An 18,033-nucleotide genomic window follows, 5' to 3' on the forward strand; every position below is an offset into this window, starting at 1 on the left:
CCTATTAACCAAAACAGGAAACTAGGAAAGTAAACAGATCTGCCAGGATAGTCTGATGCCCAGACAGATCAAAAGAAAGCATAGACATGAAAACAAGGAATTGGGGGTGTATATATGCAAGGTGTTAGGAGCACATAAAAAGAATTTGGATTTTGGGAGCGGGCAACCTCTTTAACCCCTTAAGGACTCGGCCCTATTTCACCTTACGGACTTGGCCATTTTTTGCAAATCTGACCAGTGTCACTTTAAGTGCTGATAACTTTAAAACACTTTGACTTATCCAGGCCATTCTGAGATTGTTTTTTCGTCACATATTGTACTTCATGACACTGGTAAAATGAAGTAAAAAAAAAAATCTTTTTTATTTATAAAAAAATACCAAATTTACCATAAATTTGTAAAAATTTTTCTATTTCTCTACTTCTATAATACATAGTAATACCTCCAAAAATAGTTATTACTTTACATTCCCCATATGTCTACTTCATGTTTGGATCATTTTGGGAATAATATTAAATTTTTTGGGGATGTTACAAGGCTTAGAAGTTGAGAAGCAAATCTTGAAATTTTTCAGAAATTTTCAAAAACCCAATTTTTAGGGACCAGTTCAGGTCTGAAGTCACTTTGCGAGGCTTACATAATAGAAACCACCCAAAAATAACCCCATTCTATAAACTACCCCCCTCAAGGTATTCAAAACTGATTTTACAAACTTTGTTAACCGTTTAGGTGTTCCACAAGAATTAATGGAAACAATTTCAAAATTTCACTTTTTTGGCAGATTTTCCATTTTAATAATTTTTTTCCAGTTACAAAGCAAGAGTTAACAGCCAAACCAGGTGCACCAGTTACAAACCATTTAGGTGCACCTGTGAGGCCTGGGACATATCAGCCAGTCTTGAGTGGGACTCGCAGACTCCTCCCTCCTCCCATTGGAAGCATGGCTACATGCTGGAGGTAACTGGTGAGCTGTTTGTGAGTCGGCCTTATGCTCCTGTAATTTGCCCACTGGCTGCTGGTATCGCCCATACGGCTCAGGTAGGAGAGTGTTAGGTCCCGGGCTACTTGAGAAACCTTGGCGTGGTGTCCGGGCTTAGACATGTTCTACACCGTAGGACATGTTGACTAATCTCTCAATTTTAAAATCAGTTTGAGGGTCTAGTGAGACTGCAGAGTGCACCTGTCCTTGTTATTGTTTTGTTATATTTTTATATTAATTATGACATCCGCACTTGTTATCTTGTGTAGGATGTCTATTGTGGTACTTGTGGTTCGCCGCGGGCATCCTCCATTGTATGCATTTTGCTGGGGATTGCCATTAGCAACGGGCCACAAGTGCAGGATTTGCTCCCCTATATATATGCACAACTGCATGTGGGTTTGAGCACCTCCTGCTAATGCCAACCTGTCTTCTTAGTTTGTATATATAGATTTCTGGAGGTGTATAAACTCCAATTTAAATGTGCCTGTTTTCCATCTACAGGCCACATTTAGGTGCACCTGTGAGGCCTGGGACATATTAGCCAGTCTTGAGTGGGACTCGCAGACTCCTCCCTCCTCCCATTGGAAGCATGGCTACATGCTGGAGGTAACTGGTGAGCTGTTTGTGAGTCGGCCTTATGCTCCTGTAATTTGCCCACTGGCTCCTGGTATCGCCCATACGGCTCAGGTAGGAGAGTGTTAGGTCCCGGGCTACTTGAGAAACCTTGGCGTGGTGTCCGGGCTTAGACATGTTCTACACCGTAGGACATGTTGACTAATCTCTCAATTTTAAAATCAGTTTGAGGGTCTAGTGAGACTGCAGAGTGCACCTGTCCTTGTTATTGTTTTGTTATATTGTTATATTAATTATGACATCCGCACTTGTTATCTTGTGTAGGATGTCTATTGTGGTACTTGTGGTTCGCCGCGGGCATCCTCCATTGTATGCATTTTGCTGGGGATTGCCATTAGCAACGGGCCACAAGTGCAGGATTTGCTCCCCTATATATATGCACAACTGCATGTGGGTTTGAGCACCTCCTGCTAATGCCAACCTGTCTTCTTAGTTTGTATATATAGATTTCTGGAGGTGTATAAACTCCAATTTAAATGTGCCTGTTTTCCATCTACAGGCCACATTTAGGTGCACCTGTGAGGCCTGGGACATATCAGCCAGTCTTGAGTGGGACTCGCAGACTCCTCCCTCCTCCCATTGGAAGCATGGCTACATGCTGGAGGTAACTGGTGAGCTGTTTGTGAGTCGGCCTTATGCTCCTGTAATTTGCCCACTGGCTCCTGGTATCGCCCATACGGCTCAGGTAGGAGAGTGTTAGGTCCCAGGCTACTTGAGAAACCTTGGCGTGGTGTCCGGGCTTAGACATGTTCTACACCGTAGGACATGTTGACTAATCTCTCAATTTTAAAATCAGTTTGAGGGTCTAGTGAGACTGCAGAGTGCACCTGTCCTTGTTATTGTTTTGTTATATTGTTATATTATTATGACATCCGCACTTGTTATCTTGTGTAGGATGTCTATTGTGGTAGTTGTGGTTCGCCGCGGGCATCCTCCATTGTATGCATTTTGCTGGGGATTGCCATTAGCAACGGGCCACAAGTGCAGGATTTGCTCCCCTATATATATGCACAACTGCATGTGGGTTTGAGCACCTCCTGCTAATGCCAACCTGTCTTCTTAGTTTAACCGCCAAACCAAACTCAATATTTATGGCCCTGATTCTGTAGTTTACAGAAACTCCCCATATGTGGTTGTAAACTACTGTACGGGCACACGGCAGGGCGCAGAAGGAAAGGAATGCCATACGGTTTTTGGAAGGCAGATTTTGCTGGACTGGATTTTTTGACACCTTGTCCCATTTGAAGCCCCCCTGATGCAACCCTAGAGTAGAAACTCCATAAAAGTGACCCCATATAAAAAACTACACCCCTCAAGGTATTCAAAACAGATTTTACAAACGTCATTAACCCTTTAGGTGTTCCACAAGAGTTATTGGCAAATGGAGATGAAATTTCAGAATTCAATTTTTTGGGCAAATTTTCAATTTTAATCCATTTTTCCCAATAACAAAGCAAGGGTTAACAGCCAAACCAAACTCAATATTTATGTCCCTGATTCTGTAGTTTACAGAAACACCCCATATGTGGTCGTAAACTACTGTACGGGCACACGGCAGGGCGCAGAAGGAAAGGAATGCCATACGGTTTTTGGAAGGCAGATTTTGCTGGACTGGTTTTTTTGACATCATGTCCCATTTGAAGCCCCCCTGATGCACCCCTAGAGTAGAAACTCCATAAAAGTGACCCCATCTAAGAAACTACACCCCTCAAGGTATTCAAAACTGATTTTACAAATGTCGTTAACCCTTTAGGTGTTCTACAAGAATTAATGGAAAATAGAGATACAATTTCAAAATTTCACATTTTTGGCAGATTTACCATTTTAATAATTTTTTTCCAGTTACAAAGCAAGGGTTAACAGCCAAACCAAACTCAATATTTATGGCCCTGATTCTGTCGTTTACAGAAACACCCCATATGTGGTCGTAAACTACTGTACGGGCACACGGCAGGGCGCAGAAGGAAAGGAATGCCATACAGTTTTTGGAAGGCAGATTTTGCTGGTCTGGATTTTTTGACACCATGTCCCATTTAAAGCCCCCCTGATGCAACCCTAGAGTAGAAATTCAATAAAAGTGACCCCATCTAAGAAACTACACCCCTCAAGGTATTCAAAACAGATTTTACAAACGTCGTTAACCCTTTAGGTGTTCCACAAGAGTTATTGGCAAATGGAGATGAAATTTCAGAATTTCAATTTTTGGGCAAATTTTCCATTTTAATCAATTTTTCCCAGTAACAAAGCAAGGGTTAACAGCCAAACAAAACTCAATATTTATGGACCTGATTCTGTAGATTCTGTGGATTTTTTGACACCATGTTCCATTTGAAGCCCCCCTGATGCACCCCTAGAGTAGAAACTCCAAAAAAGTGGCTCCATTTTAGAAACTACGGGATAGGGTGGCAGTATTGTTGGTATTAGTTTAGGGTACATATGATTTTTGGTTGCTCTATATTACACTTTTTGTGAGGCAAGATTACAAGAAATAGCTGTTTTGGCACAGTTTTTAGTTTTTTGTTATTTACAACATTCATCTGACAGGTTAGATCATATTTGTTAGATGATATTTTTATAGACCAGGTTGTCACGGATGCGGCGATACCTAATATGTATACTTTTTTTTATTTATGTAAGTTTTACACAATGATTTCATTTTTGAAGCAAAAAAAATCATGTTTTAGTGTTTCCATAGCCTGAGAGCCATAATTTTTTCAGTTTTTGGGCGATTACCTTGGGTAGGGTATGATTTTTGCGGGATGAGATGACGGTTTTATTGGCACTATTTTGGGGTGCGTGTGACTTTTTGATCGCTTGCTATTACACTTTTTGTGATGTAAGGTGACAAAAAATGGTTTATTTAGCACAGTTTTAATTTTTTATTTTTTACGGTGTTCATCTGAGGGGTTAGGTCATGTGATATTTATATAGAGCCGGTCGATACGGACGCGGCGATACCTAATATGTATACTTTTATTTTATTTATGTAAGTTTTACACAATAATATCATTTTTTAAACAAAAAAAATGATGTTTTAGTGTCTCCATATTCTGAGCCATAGTTTTTTTATTTTTTGGGCGATTATCTCAGGTAGGGGCAAATTTTTTGCGGGATGAGGTGACGGTTAGATTGGTACTATTTTGGTGGGCAAATGCCTTTTTGATCGCTTGCTGTTGTACTTTTTGTGATGTAAGGTGACAAAAAAATGGTTTATTTAGCACAGTTTTTATTTTTTACGGTGTTTATCTGAGGGGTTAGGTCATGTGATATGTTTATAGAGCCAGTCTTTATGGACGCGGTGATACCTAATAGGTATACTTTTTTTTCCCTATTTTGTACCAATTTTTTTTAACTTTATTTGGGGAAAATGACGTTTTTGTTTATTTTTACTTTAAACTTTAGATTTTTTTGGGGGAAAACTTTATTTTTACAACTTTTTTTTCACTTTATTTTTTGTCCCACTTTGGGACTTGAATTTTTGGGGGTCTAATCCTTTACAATGCATTCCAATACTTCTGCATTGGAATGCATTGGCTGTATGAGTAATACTGTGTGTATTACTCATACAGCTTCCGGCCTGTGAGATCCAGGGGGCTGGATCTCACAGGCTCGTCACCGGAAGGCAGCGCGATGCCTTCCTTAGACATCGCGCTGCCTTCTATGCCATCGGGTCCCCCCCACAGCTGCATGGGGACCCGATGGCACCGCCGCAACCGCAGGTAAAAGCCGCAAACCGCAGGTCTGAATTGACCTGCGGTTTGCGGCGATCGCCGATATGGGGGGGTCACATGACCCCCCCCGGCGTTGTGACAGGATGATTGTTGTGACAGAATGATTTCAGCGGCATCCTGTTCCTATTAACCCCCGCCGCGCCGCAATCTACTTTTAAACTTAGGACGTACCAGTACGTCCTGAGTCCTTAAGGACTCGGCAAACATGGCGTACTGGTACGTCCTAAGTCCCTAAGGGGTTAATTAAAAAATACATAAATAAAATAAAGCATTGTTAGAAAGTATTTATCCCCCCCCCCTTGTATTTCACCCATTACTAAATATATATTTTTATTTCATATAATAGATTTATTAAATTTATGTAACCAGTGTAAAGTATTGGACAAAGCTAAAACACGACAGGCTTTTTCTATTTTCAAAAATATAACAAATATAGAAAAAAAAAGATAAAAACATCTATCAGTATTGTGGTAAAGTAACATTTTAAACGACCCAATTGTTACATATTTTAATGGGAAACAATAAGTAAAGGTCTCTACACCAATGACATAACTTAAGAGTATTTTACGTAAGGGTTCATTGTAAAGTGTCAAGCATGTTCATGTAAAAACCAATAGAAAAAGCAAATCAATTTTAGAAATTTTGAATGCTACAGAATATTTTCAACAAACTTTGCAGAAACTTGTTCTGATTGTGGATTAGCCAAAAAGTAATATCTATATTTGTATGCACATATGGAATGGATAACATTAAAGCATTTTTGTACCTGTCCAACTAAGTCCCAAATGATCAGCGACTATGGCCATCCTTATGTCCGTCCGCTCACATGGACTCTGAGGACCTGCAAGTTATAAAAGACAAATTATAACATTTTGTTGTTTTACAAATATGTGCTGGAATTTTGAGACTGTCTACTGAAACTACTCTACACAATATAAAGTGTGTGATCTGTGATCTAGAAACATTGGACTACTACAGCTTGTACTGTTATGTGTTTGGGGAGTACAAGTTGAGCATTGTGAGTACGGTTATTAAACGGAAGTAAGCATGCTGCTTCAGTGTACAAGAGGCGAGTTTCAGTGCTGGATGGTGTTGGCCTTGTAGAGGCAGTTTTTATGTTCGATCCATGGGCAAAGTGTGATTTCTTTGAACTACGGGCATGCTTTTCTGACTAACTCAAGTGTATCTTTAAAAAAAATAAAGAACGAGTAGTGTAAGACACAGACACAGATGACAATGAAAGAATGGAAACTAACATAGGTCACTCCACAAGCAATCACGACAGGTCATGCACTAAGGTCAACAAGTCAAGAGGTTTACAAACTAGGCTGGATTTCCACGATGTGAGCTATTACAGCTCCAGAAGCCTGACTGCCTTTATTCTCACCAGTCCTTCTACTGCTCCTTCTCTCACTGTCGGTCTTTTCAATCTTTGATTTTAAAGTTGTTGCGTCTGCTTTCATTTCTTTAGCAGACCTCGATGTTACCGAAGGCTGGGACACTTGGGTGGCTTCAGATAGTGATGTATTTCGTGATGTACTGTCTTCATCATCAGAGATTTCAGGCTGCATCTTTTTTTCTTCATCAGAAAGGCGATCCACAAGCTTTAATGTCTCACCACTAATTCCCTTAAAATATTCAATAGAATGTTTACAAACCTCACTGAACTCATGTTTCTTTATTTTGGCTGCTGACGTGGCAGTGGGCAAAGATCTTACCTTTACTGGTAATTTTGAAGGAGCTGGTTTGCTTGACTCCTTCTCTATGTGTGCCTGTCTAGGTTTTGGTGCAACTTTTCTTTGTATAGGAGGGTTGACTCTATTAACATTTTTAATTGGGATTTTAGACCTTATTTCTGTATTTGAAATGTGTCCCTGCCTTGTTTCTTTTTCAACCTTACTAGGCAAACTTCTTTTAACACCTGATGTGTTTGTATTGCTTATTCGATCATTAACTGGCCTTACTGATATGGCTTTGACTGGTAGTTTAGACCTTGGCCTATTCCCTGCTGGATCTGCCAACTTCTGCTCATTTCTTTGGGGTTTCTTCTTATCCCTATCAATGTTTTCATTGGATGTCCCTAGATCATTATCTATATTTACTTTTGTTTTGGTAAGTTTTTTCAAAGGCTTGGATTCACATTCTTCACTAAGAACCAAATTAATTGTGTTATTATTTACATTTAAAGCTAATGAATCCAAGTTATTGTTGTTGTTATAATTTTCTGCTGGAAAATCATGGATTTCTATGTGCCTAATAATTGTCTCACTGGTTGTTATGTTTGTGAAAATAGTCTTGCTCTCATTATCTAAATTATGGGAATCTGGCACAGCCTCTATTTTATTTGTCACTTCTCCCATGCCATCTTTCTTCGTGGTCATTGTTGAGGCAGATATACCCATCTTTATAGGCGTACGCAATTTAGGATCAACTTTACAATTGGTAGTAGTAGCTGGTATTTCCAGTGAATTATTACCATGTGTTCCTTCAAGACGATCTCCACTTCCCTGGATGATGGTAGCATGTTCAACTGTAGATGTCTCTACTTTTTCTAGGATGGGTTCTATCAAGATGTCCCCTGACTGTGGAAGTGTGATGGCAATAATTTTGTCCCCATCCCCTTTGACCCCTGACTTCCCTTCAGAATTATGCTCACCAATCTGAAAAAATTGAAGTCTTTCTTCAACAAAATCCCTCTTGCTCATGTCAATAGCACCACTGCGAGTCATCTCAAACATCTTCCCTTCATGAAATGGGAAGGGGTTGGGCTCACTAGTTGGAGTACTTTCATCTGTAGGAGTTCTGGCTGGAGTTGTATCAGGTGTAGTTGCTTGAGATCGATCTTCTACAGCCAGACTAAAAGGCTTTGGTTCATCATCTTTGGATTTGGTTTCAAATACATCATCATCTCCTGCTTTACTAGACCATGGATCAAAGTCAAGGCTCTTTGTAGCTACCGTTTTAAAAGGTGTTGCAAACTCTTCATCCACTTTATAACTAAAATATGTATCTGGAAACACTTGTCTATCTGGATGCCTTCCTTCCAAAGTAAAAAATAGTGCTCCTTGCTTCTTGTCACCAGATTCAGTTTTCTTTTCATCATCAGATATTTTTCTACATGGCTTATACTCCTCAATTACTACTTTTTCTTCTTCTTCAATAACTTCAAGCTTACTTTGACTAAAACTACGGTCGCTGTGTTTCAGCATTCCTTCTTTTGTCCATGGTTCCTTTTTAACTTCCACATCTTGACTTGGTCCATGTTTAGTATCGATTTCTGTCAAACCATCATCTTCATCTTGCAGGTCATAGCCATCTAGAGAATCAATCTCTGTGGCATCAGTATCATGTGAAAATTCTGCAGTGGTTGCTATGGAGCACTCTGTGACAGATTGGTCGTTATTACCATTTTGTTCAAGGTCATTAGATGGTGCATTTAAGCCCATATCTGACTCTTGATATTGTTTCGAAGTACTAGACTTCACAGAAGAATTTATTTTTGTACATTCTTTTATCTCTTCATCTTTAATTTTGAATGTATACTTTTTAACAGCAAAGGGGTGAAGAACCGATTCGTCATCACTTGAATCACTGATATCTAATTCAGGGGGAACAGGAGAAGGTGGCTGTACCCGTATGACTGGCTCAGCTGAGAGCAACTTGTCATGGTCATCTTGCAGATTAACTTCAGTTAGTTCCATTTCACTGTCTGTTGAATTTTCTGTATTTTTTTTACTAGAGTCACTGTGCTCAGAATCTAAAGGTGGTGGAGGTGGAAACTCAATATATGCAACTCTGTTGTCTTTTGATCTTTTGTTTAAGTCTTTGCTAACGTTAACTGGCTTTGCTATATCGGAATTTATAGCATCTGGAATGCTCTGCTTAATTGATGGAAGTTTGACTAATTCTTCCTCCTCTGACTCTTCTGAGACTTCTGGAATAGGGCTAGGTTTTCCTGGTATATATGGCATTAGTGAATCAGGGGTTTTAGAATTAAATTCATAGCTAACTTCCTCTGAACTGGGTGTTTCTGGAGTTAAAGGACTTTTCCCTGAGCTATCTATAAATGACACTTGTTCTAGGGTATCATCCTCTGGGCTGCCCTGAGGAGATGGGGGTTGTTTCTGTGGTTTAATACTAAAGAGGGTTCCTCTTCCTTCTTGAACTGCCCTACTCTCCTGGTTAGCTACCTTTTTAACTCCTTGTTGTACTTCTTTCTCATATTGTTTTCCTACTTGTACAATACTAACGTAAACGGGTAATGTTTTTATTTCCTTTAACACCTCTGTGTTTCCTGTTGAATTTCTGTGGTACCCTGCTGGCATAGAGCCATGAATATTGGCTAAGTCTTCCTTGACAGGACTCATTTCTAAAGAATCTGGGGACTTAACAGGGGATATCTCGTTATCTTCAGTAGAAGGCGACAACCCCAGGTAAACTTGGGCCTTATCTGTACGCCTGTTACTTTCATCAGCAACAAGTGTGGAATGTAGTATATCAGGCTGTATCTGCTTGTTTATGGGTAGTGAAGATGTTCTATTAATGTTGTTTTCTAGCTTTGAATGGCTATTAGGCCTGTCTGCGCTATGCAACACTCTCTTTTCTTCAGAGACTCGGACAGGGATGTGTGATACATTTGGCCCTTCCTTCTTGTTCTCATATTTTTCATCACTGATATTTCCTACATCCTTTCGAGCAAGTTCTGTGTACAAAAGTTTTTTTGAAGGAGACTTAACACTCTCATTTGTATCAGCTGTACAAGATCCATATTTGGGCAACAGTTTGTCTTTATCAGTTTCACAGCTTGAGTGATGGGATCCATTAATTTCTGCTCCTTTGTCCTGTATGAACACGTGTGTCAGTTTTTCCTTCTGTGTTTTTTGATTAAGTGTACCAGATGTCTCCCATGTTCTATAAGTTTTATTTTCAGGGGAGTCTTTAGTGCCAGATTCTTTGGTCACTGACTGCTGTGGAAACTGATCCATTAGTCCTCCAATTAATTTATCAGCTTTGTGATCTAAAAATCCACTACTATTTTTAATCTTTTCTTTAAATTTTAAACATTCTTCATTGATGGCTTCTGAAATTGACTCCGTCAGCAAGGGGAGCTCTCCATTCATTTCCTCAATGGTCTTTTGTGGTTTATCTTTTGAATGAAACTGAAAAAATGGAAGCCGACTGTCCTGTGTTTTCTTAACCGGAATCTTTGATGGGGTCTCATGTTTTTTTTCATCCTGGCTATTGTTCTTGTTTTGGGGATTTAGACTTTGCTCAAATTTTAATTTAATAGAGCTAAGTTTTGACTGTTTTAGTTGAAAGCCAGATTGTGAGCCTGATTGTTGACTGTCTGCCTTGTGGTCAAACATCCTTTTCTCTGGACTACAAGGCAAACTTGTTGCTTTTCGGTCATCAGCTAAGGTGGAATACTTTCCATCTTGCAAAAATTGGTGCATTTTAGTCCAGTCTTCACTGGAAGTCCTGAAATCTGTAACCTTTAGTTTTTCTGGACTACTGTTAATAGAAAGGTGGCCTGAATTATACGCTTTACCGGTCTTTTTGTTTGGCTTCTTCTCTGGTGACTGTAGCTCGTCATTTAGCTTTTCTGTTTTGTCCCGAAAAAACTGTGATACTTCAGTTAGTTTTTCTTCTGCCTCTTTAACTGTCCTATCCACCCTATCTTCATACAATAACTTTTCTCTACCTCTATCTAGCCTATCTTCTGTAAATCGCATCCACATTGCATGTTTAGGGCTTTTAGGATCTCCAGCATAATGTATTACTGTCACTTTATCAACAGAGTCATCACTGCACATTTTACCTAAACCATTTTCGGCTACATCCTTATATATTTTGGAAAGAATTTCCTTTTTAGGAGTAGTGATTGTTTTTTCTCTGCATTGTTTTTCAGGTAGATGGAAGTCAGATCCAAGAAGTACAGCATGGTCCATCAAAGACTCCTGTGCGTCATCTAGTTTCTCAGAAAGGAGCATTTTCTCAGCAAATCGGTATGATTCCCCTCGTAGTTCTGATAACTCATCATCATGATATTCTACTGAATGCTGACTCAGTAACTTGAGTGTTTTATATGAGTCATCTGATATAAGTTGGGCAGAACTTGGACGACTATCTTCTTCTTGTGAAACTGGTGTGTTTACTCTTGAGGACTCCAAATAAGATGTTAAAGACTCCTCAGCAGTCAACTCCTCTTCTTCTCCCTGTCCCTGTTCATCTGAACATGGAAACATTTTATTTCTTTCTGTTACCATATCTTTGATGTTAAAATCTCCCTGACTTAAGTCCCTTTGATAAACATACATTTCCTTCTCTGGGTGTTTTTTGGTTTCTCTAATAATGACTTCTGTAGGCTCAGCTTGGTTACCTTTTTCAATATGGACCTCAATTATGCGCTCCAGTTTTGGTTTCATTTTGATGTCCCTTTCAGCATGTTGTGAGGTGTCAGCAGGCTTATGAACATCTGAAGCTACTATTTTATGTTCAAAGAGGCCTGCCAGCTCTTTAGATGGATCACGGCCTGACTGAAAAGCTTTCATTATGTCATGAACAGACATGGTTTCGTCAATTCTTTCAGACTTTTCAGCAGATTGAGGAGGATGATACACCATTCTTGTAGTAGTTGTTATATGAGTTTCTTCTTTTACTCGTACTCCCTTCCCCAGAATCCCTGCATGGTCATCTTCATCAATCCCGGTTTTCAGCTGAAACCCCTTATTTTTGACTTTTAAAGGTCCAGGTTGATTTTGTTCTAACTCCATGAATGTTTTATCTGGTTTTAACTGTGGTGGTTCAATTTTGTCAGCTCCTCCAACCTCCCCAGTTGATGGCTCATAGCTCCTTATAACATGAACTACTTCTGTTCTTGTTTCTGTAATAACTGGTGGAATAGGTACATCATGAAAAAGTGGCTTGGGACCAGTGCTTTCTGCACTCTGTGGAGCTGATGGGGTTTTTTCACTTCTTGTTTCAAATCCACTATCAGATAAAGGACTTTTATCTTGCTCATGTTGTGAAAAATCATCTGGAGATTCTAAAATCATGTCTGTTCCAAATACAGAGTCTGCAATTTTGCACAACTCTTTTTCTGATGCTGACGATCTCATTGATGATGGTGGCATTTTAAGTTTATAATCCTGCAGAGCTATACCTGGTTTCAGAACTCTTTTTTGTTTCTCTTCTCCTTCTTTTTTCCCATCATCATACTTGTATTTAAGAGTTGAAAATGTACTCCCACCAATGTCATTTGTCAAGTAATCAATTACTTTTGTTAAATTATAGTCTTTTTCTGATAAAGTTCTAGATTTCAAATCTACTTTTTCTAGTGGGTGTAATGGCAGACTTATGCTAGCACCTTCTCTAGCTTCTTCAATTTCCTCTCTACTAAATTCTACCCAGTCATCTTCTGGTGATTGCCCCTGGTCACAGGAAGATGTCATTTTTTCTAAGAAGACATCTTTTTTTAAAATTTCACTCACTTTTACCAAGTCCTCTTTTACTTTCTCAACTATTTTAAATGGCTCCTCATCTTCAATTTTGACCTCTTTAGCTAACTCAGAATGGAATGGTTTGTCTTCAGTAGTATCAGTTTGTAGGATTGCTGTCATTCTTATTAAGTCTTCTTTCATATCTGCAACATCTTTCAGAATCTCCTGACTGGAAGATAATGAAGAGGTTGTAGATAACTTGAGGGCAGCAGGGGAGAGAAACAAAGATGTCTTAAGAGGTGAAGAAATTCGACTGAACTGATTAGCTTCAGTTGATGAATTTTTTGATGTCGACAGCAGGGCAGCTGCAGATTTTGTCAAGGATGCAGATTCTGTCAGCTTCTTTAAGGTTGGTTCTGAAAGCACATTTACCACAGAATACACTGGTACAGTTAATGTTGAAGATGTAACAGATGAGGTAGTAGAGGATAATGAAGACCTAAAGTTTGTGTAGACTGCACCAGTAGGGGGAGCTCTTATTGTCTGAAAAGCTGATGCTGTAGATGCGAACGACTTAATTGGTGAATATGACATTTGGGTTGTTGTGGGAATAGAGTAACATTTTTCAGCTGTATCAATGGTTGTATTGATTGATGCAGTGGCAGATTTTGTAACTGCTGATATCTTGTCTTGCAAATTTACTGCCGAGCCATTGATATAATTGGAACAGAGTGGATACTTTAGTGGTGATGCAGACCCATTCATTAATCCAACTTCATTTGGCCCATTCCCAATCTTTAAAGGTGAAGAGAGAGATGGTGCAATGTTCACTTTAGAAGGAGTACAGACTGTGGAAGAAACCACAGATTTTAGAGGTGAAGATGAAAGTGACCCTGCAGAAGTAATGATTGATTTAAAAGGGAGGCTTGAAGAGTACATGTTAATGTTTGATTTAGGAGATGCTGGAGGGGTCATTGTAATGGACGACCTTTCTAATAGAGAGCCAGCAGTGGTCACTGGAGATGTTCTGGAAGTAAAAACAGAGGTGGAGGATAATCCCTTAAAAGCCGGTGGTTCTGCAATTGTAGAGGCTCGAATTGGTGAACCAGTAGAGCTATGAATTGTATATGGAGGTTGGGTGACAACAGTTTTTATTGGTGAAGCAATTGTCCGAAATGATCTGATTGGTGATGCTACATCACTAACGGATTTAACAGAAGATGTAGTGGAGGCTCCTAGTGTAGATTTTATTGGTGAGGCAGAGGAGACAGACCAAATTGATTTTAATGGGGATGCTGATGGAGTATTAGAAGAAGAGCTTGATAGAGAGGTAAAGCCTGATTTGGTCTGCCCAGGCACTGTGATTGGAGCTGTTGTCCATGACTGATATGGTCTTGTTGGAAAGCCTGGCTTGTATGAATAGGTAACAGGGATAGTTCTTGGTGCTCCTGAATTCCGATCAATGGGTTCTTTTATGAATAAATTAAAATTAAATGCAAAATTAACAAAAAATGATTGAAAAAACAGAGAGACCAGAGAAAAAAAATTGGTCAGTAAAGATTATATTATTTCAAAAGCAAGTACAACTGTTTTTATGAGTCAAGATGATGATTATGGTTTTAATGTGTGGAAAAAAAGAAACAAAAAGGATTTTATGGATGTACAATGAGCCAACACTATAAGCAACACAAAGCAATGGACAAACACAAGAACGAAACAACAATAAAGAGACAGAAAAGACAGCACGTGTAAAAGGGCCAACAAAACCCATATTACTACTCAAACTTCCTATTGACTTTCTGATGTGCTAATTTTGTCCTGTAGAATACAGTATAGTTATGTAGGGTTAGTGTTCAGAATTAGTATTGTCATTTGTGCTGGTTGTATCATGATGCAAACGTTACTGTCAAAAACAATAAAGATTAATATTTTATTTAGGCAGAACCCTTCATGCAGACTTGAAATTGAAATATGTGACAGGCAAGTACAGTGCAAAAATGTGGAGGAAATCTGATTCATTCGAAAATGTTTTTCCATGCAGAATTTATCTATAAGCTGCACAATCATAAAGCCAATAAGATCCAGTTTTCTCAAAATATTCTCAATAGTTGTATTTTCCTTGCATTTTTTCATGCTGTTGATTTTCCTTTTTTGTTTTCATAAAACCAAAGAAAAAAAATGACATGAAATAAAAAACCATTGGGTCAGGATGATGAGTGAATTGTGAAGTCTGTGATAATGGTCAGGCAGGGGTAGCTAAAGAATGGTTTCTGGACTTTAGCGTGCATGAAATGTTATGTCAAAACAAGCAATGGATTATGACATTTTTTAATTATTTTGTACAAGTGGTTTCCAATGCCAGCCTTTTATATTCAGCAAAGTTTCAGAATATATGGTATTACTTTTTACCAAAATATTTACTTCTTCAAAATATATAAAATCAAGTTTTAATGGAAAAAAGGCTGGATTTGGACAAGTTCAATATATACATTCACATTTTTCTTTAAAAGAAGAGTTCTTGATTACCAACGTCTGCCATAAGTTTTTTAACAAAATTCAAAATGTGAAGGCAGTTTTAATCTTCGTACTGTTTGCTCTTAAGCCTAAACGTTGTGCTTTGCAACATAGGATTGCTTTAAAATCCTGATTGTTGTACATTGACATATCACATCTTCATCCATCTTCAGCTTTCTAAAAATAAACTGCAGGACTACCAGGAATTTCAAATTTCCCAGATTTGACCTGCATATTTATTAGAAAAATGTGTATCTGGCATTCATGTAAAAGATCCTCACATGTGTTGGTGGGATTACAAAAGCTTTATGCACAGCATGGAATTGAAAACAATCAGCATGGGTGCAACAACAGCTGTAGTTGCAGAAAAGTTGTTCCTACTTGTGAATGGAACAAGATCCACAATGGAGGCTTTCTGCAGGATAGCTCTACTAAGTGGGTTCTACTTTGTGCTAAAAATCTGGTATGAGATTACTATCCATCCTTAGGTTGCTGCTCCTAAAAAAGTAGTTATGCTGCTGTTTGCATTACTAAAGTTCAGTTTAAAGTTAACAATTTGCTTTTGGTGTTCAAAAGGCCAAATTTGGTGTTCAAAAGTCCTGAATTTGCTTTTTGGTGTTTAAAAGACCAAATGAGGAAAAAAAGAACTCATAGGGTAAGTATGTACAAACTGGGTATCTTAGAGTGAGATGGCAATGCCCACTTTGTTGTGTTGTGCAACATAAGACCCACTAATGGAAAGCCTATTTAGTTGTAGTGGTCAGTTCTGTTGATGTTGTCTGGGTCCTCGTTGAACAGGGGGCTGGCTCTCAGGAGGAAAGGAACATATAGAATACTGGTGGATGAAGGAGTTTTAAATCCACTCGTGTAGAGACATCCCTTAGTGCAAAGACACATACAGAGCAGATGAAAGTAACTTCTTTATTAGGACCTCTAAGAAATGATGATTTTTGAAGTGCAACAACTCCTTTCTGTTAGCAAGTCTGTTAGCTAACAAGCCAGCATTCACTTGCTGGATGCTGAATCTTGCTGAAGCTTGAGAAAGGAGTCCTTTCATCCCCCCCAAAAATGTAATTTCTTAGAAGTCCCAATAATTTTTAAAGATTCTCTAGGTACTGGTACAGTGCAAAGTGATTGGCGCAAGACAAACGTGGTGCCCATATTCAAAAAAGGATCAAGGTCCTTCACAGGTAATTATAGACCTATAAGCTTGGAAAGTATAGTTTGTAATTGGATTGAAAACTGGCTGAAGGATCGTGTCCAGAGAGTTGTGGTTAATGATTCCTATTCAGAATGGTCCCGGGTTATAAGTAATGTACCCCAAGGTTCAGTGCTGGACCCTTTATTATTTAATTTATTTATTAATGATATTGAGGATGAGATTAATAACACCATTTAGATTTTTGCAGACGATACTAAGCTATGTAGAAGTGTACAGTCTATGGAAGATGTCCATATACTATAAGCTGACTTTAACACTCTGAGTGATTGGGCATCAACTTGGCAAATGAGGTTCAATGTGGACAAATGTAAAGTTATGCATCTTGGTAGTAATAATCTCTGTGCTATATATGTCCTAGGTGATGTAACACTGGGAGAGTCACTTATAGAGAAGGATCTGGGTGCCCTTGTGGATGGTAGATTAAATAGCATACAATGTCAATCAGCTGCTTCTAAGGCCACCAGGATACTGTCATGCATTAAACGAGGCATGGACTCGCGGGGCAGGGATGTAATATTACCACTTTACAAAGCGCTGGTGCTGCCTCATCTGGAATATGCAGTTCAGTTCTGGGCACCAGTCCATAGAAAGGACGGACTACAGCTGGAAAAAGTACAGAGGAGAGCGACTAAACTGATAAGGGGCATGAAGAGTGTAAGTTACGAAGAAAGATTAAAAGAATTGAAATTATTTAGTCTTGAGAAGAGACGTCTAAGGGGGGACATGATTAACCTATACAAGTATATAAATGGACCATAAAAAAAATATGGTGAAAAACTGTTCCATGTAAAATGCGCTCAAAAGACAAGGGGGCACTGCCTCCGACTGGAGAGGAAAAAGTTCAGTCTCCGGAAGCGTCAAAGCTTCTTTACTGTGAGAACTGTGGATCTGTGGAATAGACTTTCTCAGAACGTGGTCACAGCAGGAACAGTGGACCGTTTTAAAAAGGGTTTAGAGGAATTCATAAAAGTAAATGACATTAATGCTTATGAAAACGTGTAGAAATCTGAGTCTCAATTCCTTCTGGGATTCGCGTCCCCACCTATCCCTGGGGTGAACTTGATGGACTTATGTCTTTTTTCAACTATATTAACTATGTAACTATGTAAAGAATTTACTTCCTTCTGCTCTGGTGGTTTGTTTGCGCCAAGGAATGTTTTTACACGGGTGGATTTGATGGTGCTTCATCCACCAATTCTCTAAATCAATTAGCTTTTTCGTCTTATCAATTATTAAATCACATATGTCTACCAGCATGAATAGTACTGCCTTCCTACCAGCATAGAACAGTGCTTCCTTTGAGAAAAATGCACAGGGCTAGGCATTTCTTAAAAATACACATTTAAGCAGCTTTTGCTGTGGTCAATCCCCCTAAAATAAGCTGATCACAAGATATCTCGCCGCTAGGACTTTCACTGATCAGCTGTAATGTGCTATGGAATCTGACAGCAAGTGCTCCATTCCACTGCAGTACCACCACTGGATAAGCGAAGCATTACCAGTGCAGTCCTT

At 38.9% G+C, this 18,033-nt stretch overlaps 1 protein-coding gene across 8 annotated transcripts in view; it reads right to left on the reverse strand.

Moving 5' to 3' along the window:
• The window catches only part of ANK3 (ankyrin 3), a 753,651-nt gene that overhangs the window by 22,909 nt on the left and 712,709 nt on the right, over positions 1-18,033 (reverse strand). For 7 of the 8 annotated variants that reach the window (XM_040437301.1, XM_040437297.1, XM_040437299.1 and 4 more), the window contains one exon: positions 6,113-6,187. In XM_040437301.1, the coding sequence (XP_040293235.1) occupies positions 6,113-6,187 (75 nt within the window). Of the gene's footprint in view, positions 1-6,112; positions 6,188-6,733; positions 14,255-18,033 lie in introns of all 8 variants that reach the window. The other variant, XM_040437293.1, reaches the window with a different exon arrangement.

The sequence above is a fragment of the Bufo bufo genome, chromosome 6 (genome assembly GCF_905171765.1).
Source record: "Bufo bufo chromosome 6, aBufBuf1.1, whole genome shotgun sequence".
Lineage (NCBI taxonomy): Eukaryota > Metazoa > Chordata > Amphibia > Anura > Bufonidae > Bufo > Bufo bufo.